Raw genomic sequence first — 18,597 nt, forward strand, 5'->3', positions numbered from 1 at the left:
GGTAATAACTATATTAGCTGAGATGGGAGGACCCCTTTATCCTGATCCCTACAGGTATACATGTATTAGCTGAGATGGGAGGACCCCTTTATCCTGATCCCTACAGGTATACATGTATTAGCTGAGATGGGAGGACCCCTTTATCCTGATCCCTACAGGTATAACTGTATTAGCTGAGATGGGAGGACCCCTTTATCCTGATCCCTACAGGTATACATGTATTAGCTGAGATGGGAGGACCCCTTTATCCTGATCCCTACAGGTATAACTATATTAGCTGAGATGGGAGGACCCCTTTATCCTGATCCCTACAGGTATACATGTATTAGCTGAGATGGGAGGACCCCTTTATCCTGATCCCTACAGGTATAACTATATTAGCTGAGATGGGAGGACCCCTTTATCCTGATCCCTACAGGTATAACTATATTAGCTGAGATGGGAGGACCCCTTTATCCTGATCCCTACAGGTATAACTATATTAGCTGAGATGGGAGGACCCCTTTATCCTGATCCCTACAGGTATAACTGTATTAGCTGAGATGGGAGGACCCCTTTATCCTGATCCCTACAGGTATAACTATATTAGCTGAGATGGGAGGACCCCTTTATCCTGATCCCTACAGGTATAACTATATTAGCTGAGATGGGAGGACCCCTTTATCTTGATCCCTACAGGTAATAACTATATTAGCTGAGATGGGAGGACCCCTTTATCCTGATCCCTACAGGTATAACTATATTAGCTGAGATGGGAGGACCCCTTTATCTTGATCCCTACAGGTATAACTGTATTAGCTGAGATGGGAGGACCCCTTTATCTTGATCCCTACAGGTATATCTGTATTAGCTGAGATGGGAGGACCCCTTTATCCTGATCCCTACAGGTATAACTATATTAGCTGAGATGGGAGGACCCCTTTAAGATCCTTTTCCAGCATATAATGCCTGCAGCTGTTGCTGATATTTCTGTATCCTATCGTCCTATGTTTTCTATGGTTTATCTATCCACCAGTGTTTCTTCTTCTTACCAGTAGTTCCCCTTTAAGATAAGAAGACCTTCTCCAGCAGCGGGGTCCTTGCTGTGCGGCTGCCATTAGTGTTCAGACCATTATTCTGTATTTTCGCTCTTTTCATCCTTAATAAGCTTCTCCTGTCATTTGCTGAGACGTCGCAGCCAGAAAACAACGCCTGAGACTAATAGTCGCCGACCGGTCCTATTAATTTACCGAACGTTCACACCTTTACTTCCATATAAATGAAGAGTTGTGATCCTTTCCGTCTGGGCGCAGTACAGGTATATCCGAGTGTAGGAGAACGGCGTGTATACTGGGGCTCCTCCCGGCGGGAATGGATGGCACTGGGGACGCAGGTGATCGGTGGGCGCAGTACAGGTATATCCGAGTGTAGGAGAACGGCGTGTATACTGGGGCTCCTCCCGGCGGGAATGGATGGCACTGGGGACGCAGGTGATCGGTGGGCGCAGTACAGGTATATCCGAGTGTAGGAGAACGGCGTGTATACTGGGGCTCCTCCCGGCGGGAATGGATGGCACTGGGGACGCAGGTGATCGGTGGGCGCAGACACCACAGGGCACAGTACAGGTATATAGTGTAGGAGAACAGCGTGTATACTGGGGCTGCAATCTAATTTAAAAAATCTATACAGTACATATAAACATATAGTGTACCTGCACCGGGGGAAGGAGGTGTTATTAACTATTCAGTCTCCTTCCCCCAGTTCTCAGCTGCTGCTTTCTGCTGAAGACACAAAAATCTGTGTGTGAGCTTTTCTCTCTGTCTCCCCCTCCTCCCCCCTCTCCTTCTGAGACGGCTGATGTAAACAAGTCCCTGGCTGGCTGTATCTGCAACTTTGTAGTTTCTTTGTAATGCTGGGAAGGTTATTCTGAGGTCACGTTGCTAATGAACTCACTGTGATTAATCCTCCCAGCATTACAAAGAGGCTACAATGTTGCAGATACAGCCTGCCATGGACTTGCTTACATCAGCCGTCTCAGAAGGGAGGAGGGGGAGACAGAGAGAAAAGCTCACACACAGATTTTTGTGTCTTCAGCAGAAAGCAGCAGCTGAGAACTGGGGGAAGGAGACTGAATAGATAATAACAAGTATTTAAGGAATTGGTAGTCTCATCATGGGCAGCAACAAAGGTTATGTTTGAGCAGAATACCCCTTTAACGTATACAGTCAATCCTTCTTAAAGGCCACTTCTTTCCAGTCCACTACTGCACAGTGGCCATTTAGTTGAGGACCACCCCCCATAGAAGACCACTTTTCATGTATCACTGTAATAGAGTCCGTCAGGTTCCCCCGAGGTGTCTGCCAGTATGATGGAAGCTTTGCTGCAGACATACGGAGTCTTACGGTCCTCTGATTCATCCCGTTCTCATGGTTTGTGCCTCACACTAAGCCGTCACTGGTAGCGGTTCTCGTAGTAGAGATCCTGACATGGACAGAGGGGGCAGCAGAGAGCACTGTGTCAGCCTGGAGAGAATACACCACTTCCTGCAGGACATACAGCAGCTGATAAGTACTGGAAGACTGGAGATTTTTACATAGAAGTAGAAGTAGAATATAGACAAATGTCTATATCTTTCTGAAACCAGTTGATTTGAAAGAAATATATTTTCCCCTTCAAGTTGATTTTGTTGGGTCTTATCTATTTCCCAGCAGCCGCGTTTGATTCCTCGGACTGAAGGATAGCCGCCCGTTCATTTCAGATATAAAAGCATTTCCCCTCCTCCTGTAGCTGATGGAGAAGCGTTTCATCCTGGTGATGAGTGTGAGCGGAGGATGGCGCCTACATCAGAGCGCTGCGATTGTTAACGGCCCGGATTACACCTCCGCCTCTCTCGTAGACTCTCGCACCTTCAGCCTTTGAGGCTCGTGTGATTCGCAGCCATCACCTCATCTGTGCTTGGTCTGCCACATGTCTCGCTGCAGTCTACGAGGTTTTAGATTTCTGCATGAGACGTGAAGCTGTCTATACAGGGTGCAGGGATTTACCTTATGGAGATTCACCTAATAATAAATCATTGGGGCAATGCACCCTGGGAAGAATATGCAAAGTAGCTCTCCCTCAGGTAAAGAAGAGTGTCTCTCCAGTGCCACCTATAGGTCGCTACAGGAAAGACAGCTAACTTCTATCTTCATACTTTTTCCCAGGAAAACTCCGATGATTTTTATTTTTTTCAAATCAACCGGTCCCAAAAAGTGCCAGAGATTTGTAATTTACTTCTATTAAAAAATCTCCAGTCTTCCAGTACTTATCAGCTGCTGTATGTCCTGCAGGAAGTGGTGTATTCTCTCCAGTCTGACACAGTGCTCTCTGCTGCCACCTCTGTCCATGTCAGGAACTGTCCAGTTGTTGCTGTTGCATGTGGATTAGAAAGTGCCGCCAGGACTGCCCACAATAATGTACGCCAATTGGTCCCTTAATTGGCCTATAAGACTTTACATTAGTTTTTGCAGCAGTTTTTTTTAGATCACAAGCATCCACCCCCTAACAATCCTATGGGGGCCATATAGTGCACGTACGATCACCCGCCATTCTGGGCCATTAATAGATGCCCTAGTTATAACTAGCTTTGTCTGGTAAGGAACGTTATTCCTCGTGCTCCAGAAATCACTTTCTTCTCGGTAATTGACTGTCAGAAAGTGTGAAATCCGCACGGGGGACGTCGTGGCCAATCAGACAATGCAGAAGAGCCGAAGGAGCTCGGAGTGATTATAAATGTAAGACGTTCATAGAAATGATCTCCTGGTGATGAATCGCTGGGCGCCAAGAGCTGCGCTCATTATCTGGGGTCACATGGAGAGTGCAGCCGCTAAGGAAGAAGCTTCTCCGACCACCGCTCCTTACCTGAGCCGCGAGATATGGAGGGAAACGATTGTTTCCTTATCGGAGCAGCAGACGGGATTCTGAACGCTGCGGAATACAAGACGTCTCCAGTGAGTTCCCATCAGGCCGCGTCTGACGGATTATACCTGGCGAGCTGCACATCCAGGCTCTGCATCCTCACGGGGTCCGGGGTGGGGAGGGGGGGCTGTCGGCTTCTTTCTTACACATTTAGTAGAGAATATTGACCACTTATATTCTACGGATTAAAGGGTTTTCCTCTGATTATTATTATGTGCGGTTTCCTGGTCAGGATCGGCCGTCACTTGCCAAATCACTTGGTAAAGATTCGACTCCTGGGACCCCCGGACCCTCAGGGTGCAGAGTAGTGTTCCTGGCCGCCCACTGTGCAGGGACCAGGGCAGCTCCAGTCTCTTCCATGAGGCTTTCTTGCAGTCCCATACACAGCGGGTGGAGGGGTTCCAGCTCCTGCGTGTGTCAGGGGTCGGAGCCCCGCGGATACAAACTTTATGGAAAATCATAATTGATAAAGAGAAAGGCAGAAACTTACTTTACATTGTGGGGGAGAAATTGTGGAACGCAAAAGTCACATAGGGATAGACTTACCAGGGACATAAGGCTGTGTGGCTGCACTGTTACTGGGGGTGTGTGGCTGCACTGTTACTGGGGGTGTGTGGCTGCACTGTCACTGGGGGTGTGTGGCTGCACTGTTACTGGGGGTGTGTGGCTGCACTGTTACTGGGGGCGTGTGGCTGCACTGTTACTGGGGGCGTTTGGCTGCACTGTTACTGGGGGCGTGTGGCTGCACTATCACTGGGGGTGTGTGGCTGCACTATCACTGGGGGTGTGTGGCTGCACTGTCATTGGTAGTGTGTGGCTGCACTGTCACTGGGGGTGTGTGGCTGCACTGTTACTGGGGGCGTGTGGCTGCACTGTTACTGGGGGTGTGTGTCTGCACTGTTACTGGGGGTGTGTGGCTGCACTGTTACTAGGGGTGTGTGGCTGCACTGTGACTGGGGGCGTGTGGCTATCAGTGTTAGTGGTTGTCCTATCGCAGTTACCCTTACAATGTATTATCCCAGTATTGTGCTGTAGAGAGGACTATGGATGATATATAACCCTATATAAGTAACACTAATAATACTAATACTAATAGACCAGCATTATAGTAACGGCTCCTGACATATTTCTCTGCAGATTCTCCGTGAAGACGCTGATCGATCGCTCCTGCTTTGAGACCATTGATGATTCTGCACCTGAATTTTTAAACTTTGCCTCCATTCTGGAACAGATACTCAGCCATCGTCTGAAAGGTAAGAAGTTAATGGAGCCTCCGCCTGTCTATTGTTTCTTATCACCGATGTCATAGATCATAAATTCTATTCTCGTTTCACAAACTATTTTAAAAGGGAACTCCAAAGAATTTGTTTTTTAAATCAACTGGTGTCAGTAATTTATACAGATTCATAATTTACTTTTATTTAAAATTCTCCAGTATTTCAGTACTTATCAGATGCTGTATGTCCTGCAGGAAGTGGTGTATTCTCTCCAGTCTGACACAGTGCTCTCTGCTGCCACCTCTGTCCATGTCAGGAACTGTCCAGAGCAGCAGCAAATCCCCATAGAAAACCTCTCCTGCTCTGGACAGTTCCTGACATGGACAGAGGTGGCAGCAGAGAGCACTGTGTCAGACTGGAGAGAATACACCACTTACTGCAGGACATACAGCAGCTGATAAGTACTGGAAAACTGGAGATTTGGTGTATTCCAAATCTATATAACTTTCTGACACCAGAGTTCCGGAGTTCCCCTTTAAATTAGTTCTTTGAAATAGGCTGAAAAGACCTTCAGATCCATAACTTTTTATGTTGATTTTTTTTCTTTGCACAGTTTACCATGTAGCACACGCAGATGGTTGTTATGTAAGTTTAGTGTAATATAGTTTTTATATATTGGCCCCTCCCAGCCATCAGTGATCCCTCCCCCCCCCCCCCCCCCTCCGCCATACTCATTCAGTTCTATGTGCATCTATAAAGTACCATGGCCTCTTAAAGGGAAAGTGTCACCCAAGTTTTCTCTTACTGATTGGAGTCAGATATAAAACTTGTTCTTTTATTCTAATCTGTTTCTATTTCCTGACTGTAATTTTTTTTATATCACTTTTTGTACATTGTTTTGGGGGCGGCCATCTTGCCTGGGCTGTTCTTAACAGCATTTAGTGACATGCTTTACAGCAAGCCTCATGGACATAGACAACAATAGACAGACTCTTTCTCCCTGAGATGAATGTGAGACATTACTGAGCGCGCTCTGTGACCTGTGAAGAGGTCATTCCACAGGGAGCTGCTATTGTCTCCTCTATCTATTGGTGTCACATGACGCTGCAATGCTGTACAGATCACTTTACAGCAGCCTCCTCTTATCACCACAGACACAACAGGAAGTCTCAGCTTCGTTTTAGCCCCAGTGGTGAGAATGAGAACTGCAAGATATCAGGATTATTATATAATACAGAGAGAAAAATGGAAAATTAGGAAAAATGTCACCAAAAATTCTTTAAAAATCTGTTTATCATAAAAACATTATCTACACAATGTCATTTTCCGGAGAGACTGTCCCTTTAAGGGAATCGGACCCCCCGACTAGACAAAACAACATATAGCAATTGGATCAAGTTGGGGACCGAAAACAGAGCTTGTCGTCCCATCAAATGACTGAGCACCTAAACCTGTAACGTGTGTGTGTGTGTGTGGGGGGGGGGGGGGGGGGGGTTCGTGACGAGTCAGGTTATGTTGGGGGGAGGGGGCTCTGTCATTCACAGTCCTCTGTTCTGATCTGTTGTTTGGTGTTTTCCGCCTCTTTGCGCTGATATTATTGTGTTGGCGCCATAGCCGCAGTCCGAGCGCGGTGACATTTCCAGTAATTCTTCCCGTCATTTCCTCGTATATATAAAGAATTATTATAAATGAGATTCTGTTATTGCCGGAACAGGAATAGATCAAAAACATTTACCAACAAAAACCAAGCGGCGTCACATAGAGATACTGGAGAGATATAGAGTGACAGCACGAATCCGCGTACACCCCAAATTTCTGGGGTCACAAGTGACTGGAAACGGTGGAGAATGAAGGGGTTAAAGGGTATTTTTCTTTCAAATCAACTGGTACCAGAAAGTTGATGCTAGAAAGTTATATAGATCTCCAGTCTTCCAGTACTTATCAGCTGCTGTATGTCCTGCAGGAGGTGGTGTATTCTCTCCAGTCTGACACAGTGCTCTCTGCTGCCACCTCTGTCCATGTCAGGAACTGTCCAGAGAAGCAGCAAATCCCCATAGAAAACCTCTCCTGCTCTGGACAGTTCCTGACATGGACAGAGGTGGCAGCAGACAGCACTGTGTCAGACTGGAGAGAATACACCACTTCCTGCAGGACATACAGCAGCTGATACGTATTGGAAGACTGGAGATTTTTAATAGAAGTAAATTACAGATCGGTATAACTTTCTGGCACTAGTTGATTTTTATTTGTCAACTGTCCCTTTAAGGGGTTAAACTACTATATTGTAAATTGCGCCTTTCCTTTAAGTCTCCTATTGATGGACTTGTCGTTTCCCCTGCGCATCTCCCGGACTCCTCGCTTTCTGCTAAGTGCTGTGACTTTCTCCCGGACTCCTCGCTTTCTGCTAAGTGCTGTGACTTTCTCCCGAACTCCTCGCTTTCTGCTAAGGGCTGTGACATTCTCCAGGACTCCTCGCTTTCTGCTAAGTGCTGTGAATTTCTCCCCGACTCCTCGCTTTCTGCTAAATGCTGTGACTTTCTCCCGGGCTCCTCGCTTTCTGCTAAGTGCTGTGACTTTCTCCAGGACTCCTCGCTTTCTGTTAAGTGTTGTGATATTCTCCAGGACTCCTCGCTTTCTGCTAAGTGCTGTGACTTTCTCCAGGACTCCTCGCTTTCTGCTAAGTGCTGTGACTTTCTCCCGGACTCCTCGCTTTCTGTTAAGTGCTGTGACTTTCTCCAGGACTCCTCGCTTTCTGCTAAGTGCTGTGACTTTCTCCCGGACTCCTCGCTTTCTGTTAAGTGCTGTGATATTCTCCAGGACTCCTCGCTTTCTGCTAAGGGCTGTGACTTTCTCCCGGACTCCTCGCTTTCTGTTAAGTGCTGTGATATTCTCCAGGACTCCTCGCTTTCTGCTAAGTGCTGTGACTTTCTCCAGGACTCCTCGCTTTCTGTTAAGTGCTGTGACTTTCTCCAGGACTCCTCGCTTTCTGCTAAGTGCTGTGACTTTCTCCCGGACTCCTCGCTTTCTGTTAAGTGCTGTGACTTTCTCCAGGACTCCTCGCTTTCTGCTAAGTGCTGTGACTTTCTCCCGGACTCCTCGCTTTCTGCTAAGTGCTGTGATATTCTCCAGGACTCCTCGCTTTCTGCTAAGGGCTGTGACTTTCTCCCGGACTCCTCGCTTTCTGTTAAGTGCTGTGATATTCTCCAGGACTCCTCGCTTTCTGCTAAGTGCTGTGACTTTCTCCCGGACTCCTCGCTTTCTGCTAAGGGCTGTGACATTCTCCAGGACTCCTGTGACATTCTCCCAGACTGTGTGTAGGATGAATGGCGGCCACATGGACTCGTCTCTCCAGTTACCTGACATAAGGAAATCATTCTATGGAGTGTAGAGGGTCCCATCTCTGGGGTCTGTAAGGTGTAATAGAAGGTGGATCCATTAGACGCTCAATGACCTGCACTCCGCTATTTCCACCTCTTGTCGGGCGGATCGATGGCGGCCGTATGTAATGAGATTGATTGTTTCCGGTTGGTTTTGTCCTCTAGGACTATTGGAGCTGTAGCCTCGTATATTGATGACGTGTAGGGGGTTACAGCAGATGGAATACGGCGCTGTACACTGGACTCCAGGACTTCTGGATCAGGACGGATTGATGCCATTTTCTTTCATCTGTTTTTGCAAAAAATGGATGAAAAAACGGATGGTAAAAGGGATGCATTAGGTCTGTTTTTCCATTAACTTCTATAATGAAAAAACCGGATGATAGTCCATCTTATTTTTTCTATAATGGACATCAAAGGAAAAACGGATCAATTTGGATGCTAACAAATACATCTGTTATACCATCAGGTTTTCCATCCGTTTTTTTTGCAAAAATCGATTAAAACCATAGTGTGAACCCGGCCTAACTTAGTTATTTTTTCTTCCTCAATTAAACCCAATTATAAATGACATCTTAAAGGGGGCTTCCAGTGGGTAATATTTAGAGGGACTTTTAGGACGGGGTATTTTTGTTCTCAGATCCTAGGGGTCAGATCTCTGCCAATGTTGATCACTTCTAAGGATGATCACTTTAAGGTGGCGTCAATTTACATATGGTGGAGCTCATAGATCTCTTGCTTTCCTGATGTATTTGATCCTGTCGTACAGCATGGCGCTCCATTCATACACGTTACTGCAATGCAGACTCTCGACAAGACCACGAAATGTATCAGACCCCCCAACAAGACCACCTACCCGTATCAGACCCCCCCCCCAATACCAAATGCTTAAAATGTATCAGACCCCCTATATACATGTATACCCTTCTGGCTCAAGTCCTCTCATTCGACATGTGATTACTGTGGCTGTATCCATGTTTCCCAGACTCCCGTATTCAAATCCCAAATGATCGAACTCGAGCATCTTAGGAAGTTGTGTCACCACTGTACACTATGCCCTGATGGCGGCCCTGGCACCGCTGTACACTATGCCCTGATGACAGCCCTGGTACTGATATGCACTATGCCCTGATGGCGGCCCTGGCACTGCTGTACACTATGCCCTGATGGCGGCCCTGGCACTGCTGTACACTATGCCCTGATGGCGGCCCTGGCACCGCTGTACACTATGCCCTGATGGCAGCCCTGGCACCGCTGTACACTATGCCCTGATGGCGGCCCTGGCACTGCTGTACACTATGCCGTGATGGCGGCCCTGGCACCGCTGTACACTATGCCCTGATGGCGGCCCTGGCACCGCTGTACACTATGCCCTGATGGCGGCCCTGGCACCGCTGTACACTATGCCCTGATGGCGGCCCTGGCACCGCTGTACACTATGCCCTGATGGCGGCCCTGGCACCGCTGTACACTATGCCCTGATGGCGGCCCTGGCACCGCTGTACACTATGCCCTGATGGCGGCCCTGGCACCGCTGTACACTATGCCCTGATGGCGGCCCTGGCACCGCTGTACACTATGCCCTGATGGCGGCCCTGGCACCGCTGTACACTATGCCCTGATGGCGGTCCTGGTACCGATATACACTATGCCCTGATGGCAGCCCTGGTACTGATATACACTATGCCCTGATGGCAGCCCTGGCACCGCTGTACACTATGCCCTGATGGCGGCCCTGGCACTGCTGTACACTATGCCCTGATGGCGGCCCTGGCACTGCTGTACACTATGCCCTGATGGCAGCCCTGGTACTGATATACACTATGCCCTGATGGCAGCCCTGGCACCGCTGTACACTATGCCCTGATGGCGGCCCTGGCACTGCTGTACACTATGCCCTGATGGCGGCCCTGGCACCGCTGTACACTATGCCCTGATGGCGGTCCTGGTACCGATATACACTATGCCCTGATGGCGGCCCTGGCACCGCTGTACACTATGCCCTGATGGCGGCCCTGGCGCCGCTGTACACTATGCCCTGATGGCGGCCCTGGCACTGCTGTACACTATGCCCTGATGGTGGCCCTGGCACTGCTGTACACTATGCCCTGATGGCGGCCCTGGTACCGATATGCACTATGCCCTGATGGCAGCCCTGGCACCGCTGTACACTATGCCCTGATGGCGGCCCTGGCACCGCTGTACACTATGCCCTGATGGCGGCCCTGGCACCGCTGTACACTATGCCCTGATGGCGGCCCTGGCACCGCTGTACACTATGCCCTGATGGCGGCCCTGGCACCGCTGTACACTATGCCATGATGGCAGCCCTGGTACTGATATACACTATGCCCTGATGGCAGCCCTGGCACCGCTGTACACTATGCCCTGATGGCGGCCCTGGCACTGCTGTACACTATGCCCTGATGGCGGCCCTGGCACCGATATACACTATGCCCTGATGGCGGCCCTGGCACTGCTGTACACTATGCCCTGATGGCCCTGGAACCACTGTACACTATGCCCTGATGGCGGCCCTGGCACTGCTGTACACTATGCCCTGATGGCAGCCCTGGCACTGCCATACACTATGCCCTGATGCTGAATGTGGTTGCACCCAGGACAGTGCCCCCTCCACCTGTCACTATTGGTCTCTGGCAGCTGAACAGCAGTGATACGTTCTGATTGGCTCCTTAGGTGGCTGCCCGCCTGGCATGATGGTAGACAAAGCCGACTGCGATGTCTGTAGACTTCATAGATGAGGATGAAGCCTTAGTAGGTGGGAGATTCAAGGAGCTTATCTGTGTGCCACTAACAGTCCTTGCTGTCCTTATATGGAAAGCGGGAGGAGCTTATGCAAATGTGTACACAAAGAGGCATGGGTTTCTGTTTTGGTGCTTGCGGGCGGAATCAGGGTGGAGCTTAAAGTGTCCTGGACTCAGATGAGTTATTTACATACCCGCCCTGATATATACTGTGCTATATACCACTTATACGGGTGATGAAGCTTTAGCCCTGATTTAAAAAGGTATTGTGCCAGGTTATCCATAAGAGCCGCGTCACCTCGGTGTGGAAGGTTCCGGCCTCACTCTCAGCATATTATCAGGCTGTATGACACCTTATAATGAATCTCAGGGTGATTGGAGGAGACTCCGCCGCTCGGGTCACAGATGGGGTCCCTGAGGAGGCCTGAGGAGGGAGCCATGACCGGCTGAGGATTTTGTCATCTGTGGATTTAATTAGGCGGATTAATGTTTCATCTCCGATCATGTCAGATAAATGTCGGGGTGACCTTCCACTGCCGGCGTATATCGATGGAATACCAGTTATCTGCCGTTACGTTATAGGTCTCGTCAGACATAGTGATCATCAAATGACTCCTAAAAGTTACTGTAATATTTCTTCAAAAATCATCAAAACACCACAAATGTTTGTGCCCCGCGAAGCAAAGGATTGTGGACCCCCCCCCCCCCCCCCAGTAGGGGAAAGAGACACAAAATAGAAGAGACTCTGTGTGGGGGCGGAGCCAGGATAGTGGGAGGGTCCAGATGGTCGAGCTATGGGGGTGGGTGAAGGACTAGGGAGCGGTAACTGTCGGGGAGGAAGGTGGTGATGGTATACATTGTGGTCGGAGAGGAAGACGTTGAGGTATACATTGTGGTCAGGGAGGAAGGTGGTGATGGTATACATTGTGGTCGGGGAGGAAGGTGGTGATGGTATACAGTGTGGTCGGAGAGGAAGGTGGTGATGGTATACATTGTGGTCGGGGAGGAAGGTGGTGATGGTATACATTGTGGTCGGGGAGTAAGGTGTTGAGGTATACATTGTGGTCGGGGAGTAGGGTGTTGAGGTATACATTGTGGTTGGGGAGGAGGGTGGTGATGGTATACATTGTGGTCGGGGAGGAAGGTGGTGATGGTATACATTGTGGTCGGAGAGGAAGGTGTTGAGGTATACATTGTGGTCGGAGAGGAACACGTTGAGGTATACATTGTGGTCGGGGAGGAAGGTGGTGATGGTATACATTGTGGTCGGAGAGTAAGGTGTTGGGGTATACATTGTGGTCGGGGAGTAGGGTGTTGAGGTATACATTGTGGTTGGGGAGGAAGGTGTTGAGGTATACATTGTGGTCGGGGAGGAAGGTGGTGATGGTATACATTGTGGTCGGGGAGTAAGGTGTTGAGGTATACATTGTGGTCGGGTAGTGGGGTGTTGAGGTATACATTGTGGTCGGGGAGGAAGGTGATGAGGTATACATTGTGGTCGGGGAGGAAGGTGATGAGGTATACATTGTGGTCGGGGAGTAAGGTGTTGAGGTATACATTGTGGTCGGGGAGTAAGGTGTTGAGGTATACATTGTGGTCGGGGAGGAAGGTGTTGAGGTATACATTGTGGTCGGAGAGTAAGGTGTTGAGGTATACATTGTGGTTGGGGAGGAGGGTGGTGATGGTATACATTGTGGTCGGGGAGGAAGGTGGTGATGGTATACATTGTGGTCGGGGAGGAAGGTGGTGAGGTATACATTGTGGTCGGGGAGTAAGGTGTTGAGGTATACATTGTGGTCGGGGAGGAAGGTGTTGAGGTATACATTGTGGTCGGGGAGGAAGGTGGTGATGGTATACATTGTGGTCGGGGAGGAAGGTGTTGAGGTATACATTGTGGTCGGGTAGTGGGGTGTTGAGGTATACATTGTGGTCGGGGAGGAAGGTGTTGAGGTATACATTGTGGTCGGTGAGGAAGGCGTTGAGGTATACATTGTGGTCGGTAAGTGGAGGAGCACTGGCCTGGTTAGGATTGCAGCTTCTTATGGCCTGCTGAGGTATTCGGGTCCCCTCCCCCCACTCTCTCCTGTTTTTTACCCCCCTTGGTTATGTCCGGGTTCTCTTCGATGTACAATTTGTCTTTTTTCCTCTTACTTACTATCCTGATCCTTAATGTTGTTATATAAGGCGTCAGCCGGTGTTCAGCTCCGTGAGTAGAACACAATGTTACCGGTGCGTTCTGTGTAATTCTATCAGTCATGGAGGTCACTCTCTGAGGGAACGTTACAGATGATTCACTCCTGTATACGGCAGCATTGTGCTCAACGCTATTCTGATGCTGCTGGTATAGAGATCATGGAAGGTTCTGGAACTCCTCCGCATTCCTATTGAAGCCAGATTACAGAGTCTACCTAGCAGGAGTATACATAGATGCCGGGGGGGGGGAGGGGGGGGCGCATTATATTGCTGACCTTGTTTCCCCCTTCACATTGTTTCTTTGGCCAATTCCCTGCACTTGTGTTCAGTCCGCGGTGATTATTTACTATATGCACTTCCTGGCATATATATATATATATATATATATATATACACACGTATAGTAAAGATATCTGTAGGACCCGCTACCCAACATACCCCAAAAGTGGGTCATATTGGCCTTTCTTTGGGTAGTATTGGCTGCCATAATGTGAACCAGTACCAGGATGGGAGCCATAGTGTGAACCAGTACCAGGATGGGAGCCATAATGTGAACCAGTACCAGGATGGGAGCCATAATGTGAACCAGTACCAGGATGGGAGCCATAGTGTGAACCAGTACCAGGATGGGAGCCATAATGTGAACCAGTACCAGGATGGGAGCCATAGTGTGAACCAGTACCAGGATGGGAGCCATAATGTGAACCAGTACCAGGATGGGAGCCATAGTGTCAACCAGTACCAGGATGGGAGCCATAATGTGAACCAGTACCAGGATGGGAGCCATAGTGTCAACCAGTACCAGGATGGGAGCCATAGTGTCAACCAGTACCAGGATGGGAGCCATAGTGTCAACCAGTACCAGTATGGGAGCCATAGTGTCAACCAGTACCAAGATGGAGGCCACAATATTGCCTACTATAGATGAGTGAACTTAGAGCACATCAGGGTTCATCCGAACTCTCCACATTTGATTACCGGTGGCTGGAGAAGTTGGATGCGCCCTAGGGAGTCCTGCTGGATACAGCCCATGGCCGATAGCTGTATCCATGTTTTCTCTCATCTCTCCTGCCTCCCTGTCCCTTTATTCCCAGGACTATGCAGGTTGTGGTGGGATGAGAACGTCCCTGATGCGGTTACCAGCTGCTGGACGTTCTCCGCTCTGCCTGACCTTGGTGCCTTGTCAGAGCAGATTACTTCTTATTCTCTATAATTGTTCTCTTTCATGTATTTTAGATGTTTCTTCCTTTTGATCAGATGCAAATCAGGAACATTCATTGAAATCCGGTGACCCCGGAGCGATCGGAAAGCGATCGTCTTTCAGGTCTGATCTTCAGTCACCGGTCGTATTTGGTGACAGCAGCGGAAAATAAATGTAATGATGTCTGTATCCCCCATAATAACAGACAGACGCCTCGTACAGTGAAGCCGACGCTCCCGATTTGTTCCTACACAAGTCTCATTGGCCTCCAGGAGAGGATTGTTTTATCCGTAGGAATCGGGGGTCTCTGCCCTCCAGGGAGACCCCCGCTGCCGCCACTCACTAATACATCAGGTCATGTTCCATATAGTAATTATAATCCCTCCAGTCTTTTATATGGCATCATTCTGTAGAATTGTGTGAACCTTAGTAGAACGCGAAGAGAAAGAGATTTAGTAGAACTCGTGGGAGACTATGAAGGTTCCAGTCGAAATGGACATTTGGGAGGAGCTTTGTGAGGGGCGTGGCTTCAGTTAGCTGCTCTCAACCAATCCGCATTGCTGAAAAAATTCTTAAGGATGCTGATTGGCTCAAGGCGACTGAGTGACAGGTAGGCGGTCACAATGGCCCACATTTGGTGCAAACTTAGACTAGACAGTCTATAAATGTACCGGATATATCAGGCTGTTTGATAAATCTCTCTCACTTATAGACTGTCTAGTTTTTTGGTGCAAAGTTTACATCATGTTACTTGGCTTGAAGTCGGTGCACGTCCGTTGTCTTTCTGATGCAATATTATGGACAGGAGGGCTCGGGATGACAGGATATGCTGCTGCTTCCTCTTTGATGGACGTTGCAGAGAACGTTGAATCAAACCATTAGGAATGAGCCGGTTTAACCCAGTAATAGACAGCAGCAGCAACGGCATTTCTCCTGGCTTTCCCTTTTGGCAGCGTCCTCCCTGGAGGACGGGCTGTCAGGATGTGTAGAGATGTCTTCCCGGAGGCGGGCAGCCCATGGCGAGGATGGCACCGCGCCTGACTAACAGCCAGCCTCTCCCGTGGTGAAAGCGAACGCAGAAGTCAGTGTTTTCTGTCAGATGAAACTTTCCAGCTATGAAATAATATAAAATAAACCGTCTGCGACAACGAGTCCGATCCCTCTAATTACCATGGAGATAAACATGTCATCTGCGGAAAACAAAGCGGCCGGCGGTCTCATCCCGTCCTGGTGGGAGAAACTCCGCTCATCATACAGCAGAGTGATTTACTACATGGCTGCAAAATGCTGCAATACACATAGACGGGGGGGGGGGGGGTAACTTATAGGGGGCAGTTATGGGGGGGACTAGCATCTTTAAAGGGAAACTTGCCCCCCTTTCTATATGACATACACTTCTTTCTATATGGTGGGCCCCCCTTTCTATATGGTGAGCCCCCCTTTCTATATGACATACACCTCTTTCTATATGGTGGGCCCCCCTTTCTATATGGTGAGCCCCTCTTTCTATATGGTGGACTCCCCTTTCTATATGGTGGGCCCCCCTTTCTATATGACATACACCTCTTTCTATATGGTTGGCCCCCTTTCTATATGTTGGGCCCCCTTTTCTATATAGTGAGCCCCCCTTTCTATATGACATACACCTCTTTCTATGTGGTTGGCCCCCTTTCTATATGCTGGCCCCCCCTTTCTATATGGTGTACTCCCCTTTCTATATTGCTGTCTCCCCTTTCTATATGGTGGGCTCCCCTTTCTATATGGTGGGCTCCCCTTTCTATATGGTGGGCTTCCCTTTCTATGTGGTGGGCCCCCCTTTTTATATGGTGGGCCCCCCTTTCTATATGGTGGACCCCCCTTTCTATATGGTGGGCCCCCCTTTCTATATGGTGGGCTCCCCTTTGTATATGGTAGGCTCCCCTTTGTATATGGTAGGCTCCCCTTTGTATATGGTGGGCTCCCCTTTCTATATGGTGGGCTCCCCTTTGTATATAGTGGCTCCCCTTTCTATATAGTGGCCTCCCCTTTGTATATGGTGGGCTCTCCTTTCTATATGGTGGGCTCCCCTTTCTATATAGTGGGCTCCCCTTTCTATGTGGTGGGCTCCCCTTTCTATATGGTGGGCTCCCCTTTCTATATAATGGGCCCCCCTTTCTATATGGTGGCTCCCCTTTGTATATGGTGGGGCCCCCTTTCTATATGGTGGACTCCCCTTTGTATATGGTGGCTCCCATTTGTATATGGTGGCTCCCCTTTGTATATGGTGGGCTCCCCTTTCTATATGGTGGGCTCCCCTTTTTATATGGTGGCTCCCATTTGTATCTGGTGGGCTCCCCTTTGTATATAGTGGGCTCCCCTTTGCATATGGTGGGCCCCCCTTTCTATATGGTGGGCTCCCCTTTCTATATGGTGGGCCCCCCTTTCTATATGGTGGTTCCCCTTTTTATATGGTGGCTCCCCTTTGTATATGGTGGGCTCCCCTTTGTATATGGTGGGCTCCCCTTTGTATATGGTGGGCTCCCCTTTTGTATATGGTGGCTCCCCTTTGTATATGGTGGGCTCCCCTTTATATATAGTGAGCTCCCCTTTGTATATGGTGGGCTCCCCTTTCTATATGGTGGGCTCCCCTTTCTATATGGTGGGCTCCCCTTTCTATATGGTGGGCTCCCCTTTATATATAGTGGGCTCCCCTTTGTATATGGTGGGCTCCCCTTTATATATGGTGGGCTCCCCATTGTATATAGTGGGCTTCCCATTGTATATGGTGGGCTCCCCTTTGTATATGGTGGGCTCCCTTTTTATATGGTGGCTCCCATTTGTATATGGTGGGCTCCCCTTTCTATATAATGGGCCCCCCTTTCTATATGGTGGCTTCCCTTTGTATATGGTGGGGCCCCATTTCTATATGGTGGACTCCCCTTTGTATATGGTGGCTCCCCTTTGTATATGGTGGGCTCCCCTTTTTATATGGTGGCTCCCATTTGTATCTGGTGGGCTCCCCTTTCTATATGGTGGGCTCCCCTTTGCATATGGTGGGCCCCCCTTTCTATATGGTGGGCTCCCCTTTCTATATGGTGGGCTCCCCATTGTATATAGTGGCTCCCCTTTCTATATGGTGGCCTCCCCTTTCTATATGGTGGGCTCCTTTTTCTGTATGGTGGGCTCCCCTTTCTATATGGTGGGCTCCCCTTTCTATATAATGGGCCCCCTTTCTATATGGTGGCTCCCCTTTGTATATGGTGGGGCCCCCTTTCTATATGGTGGGCTCCCCTTTGTATATGGTGGTTCCCCTTTTTTATATGGTGGCTCCCCTTTGTATATGGTGGGCTCCCCTTGCTATATGGTGGGCTCCCCTTGTGTATATTGGCTCCCCTTTTGTATATGGTGGGCTCTCCTTGTGTATATTGGCTCCCCTTTGTATATGGTGGGCTCCCCTTTTGTATATAGTGGCTCCCCTTTGTATATGGTGGGCTTCCCATTGTATATGGTGGGCTCCCCTTTGTATATGGTGGGCTCCCCTTTCTATATGGTGGGCTCCCCTTTGTATATGGTGGTTCCCCTTTTTTATATGGTGGCTCCCCTTTGTATATGGTGGGCTCCCCTTTCTATATGGTGGGCTCCCCTTGTGTATATTGGCTCCCCTTTTGTATATGGTGGGCTCTCCTTGTGTATATTGGCTCCCCTTTGTATATGGTGGGCCCCCCTTTTGTATATAGTGGCTCCCCTTTGTATATGGTGGGCTTCCCATTGTATATGGTGGGCTCCCCTTTGTATATGGTGGGCTCCCCTTTCTATATGGTGGGCTCCCCTTTGTATATGGTGGGCTCCCCTTTCTATATGGTGGCCTCCCCTTTCTATATGGTGGGCTCCCCTTTCTATATGGTGGGCTTCCCTTTCTATATGGTAGG

The 18,597-nt window shown here is 49.1% G+C and overlaps 1 protein-coding gene across 2 annotated transcripts in view; it reads left to right on the top strand.

Moving 5' to 3' along the window:
* Positions 1-18,597, top strand: part of RUNDC3B (RUN domain containing 3B) — an 89,095-nt gene that overhangs the window by 19,210 nt on the left and 51,288 nt on the right. For both annotated transcript variants that reach the window (XM_069959493.1, XM_069959494.1), the window contains exon 2: positions 5,074-5,189. In XM_069959493.1, coding sequence (XP_069815594.1) covers positions 5,074-5,189 — 116 coding nt within the window. The remainder of the gene's footprint in view (positions 1-5,073; positions 5,190-18,597) is intronic.

Source organism: Dendropsophus ebraccatus, chromosome 2, assembly GCF_027789765.1.
Source record: "Dendropsophus ebraccatus isolate aDenEbr1 chromosome 2, aDenEbr1.pat, whole genome shotgun sequence".
Taxonomy (NCBI): domain Eukaryota; kingdom Metazoa; phylum Chordata; class Amphibia; order Anura; family Hylidae; genus Dendropsophus; species Dendropsophus ebraccatus.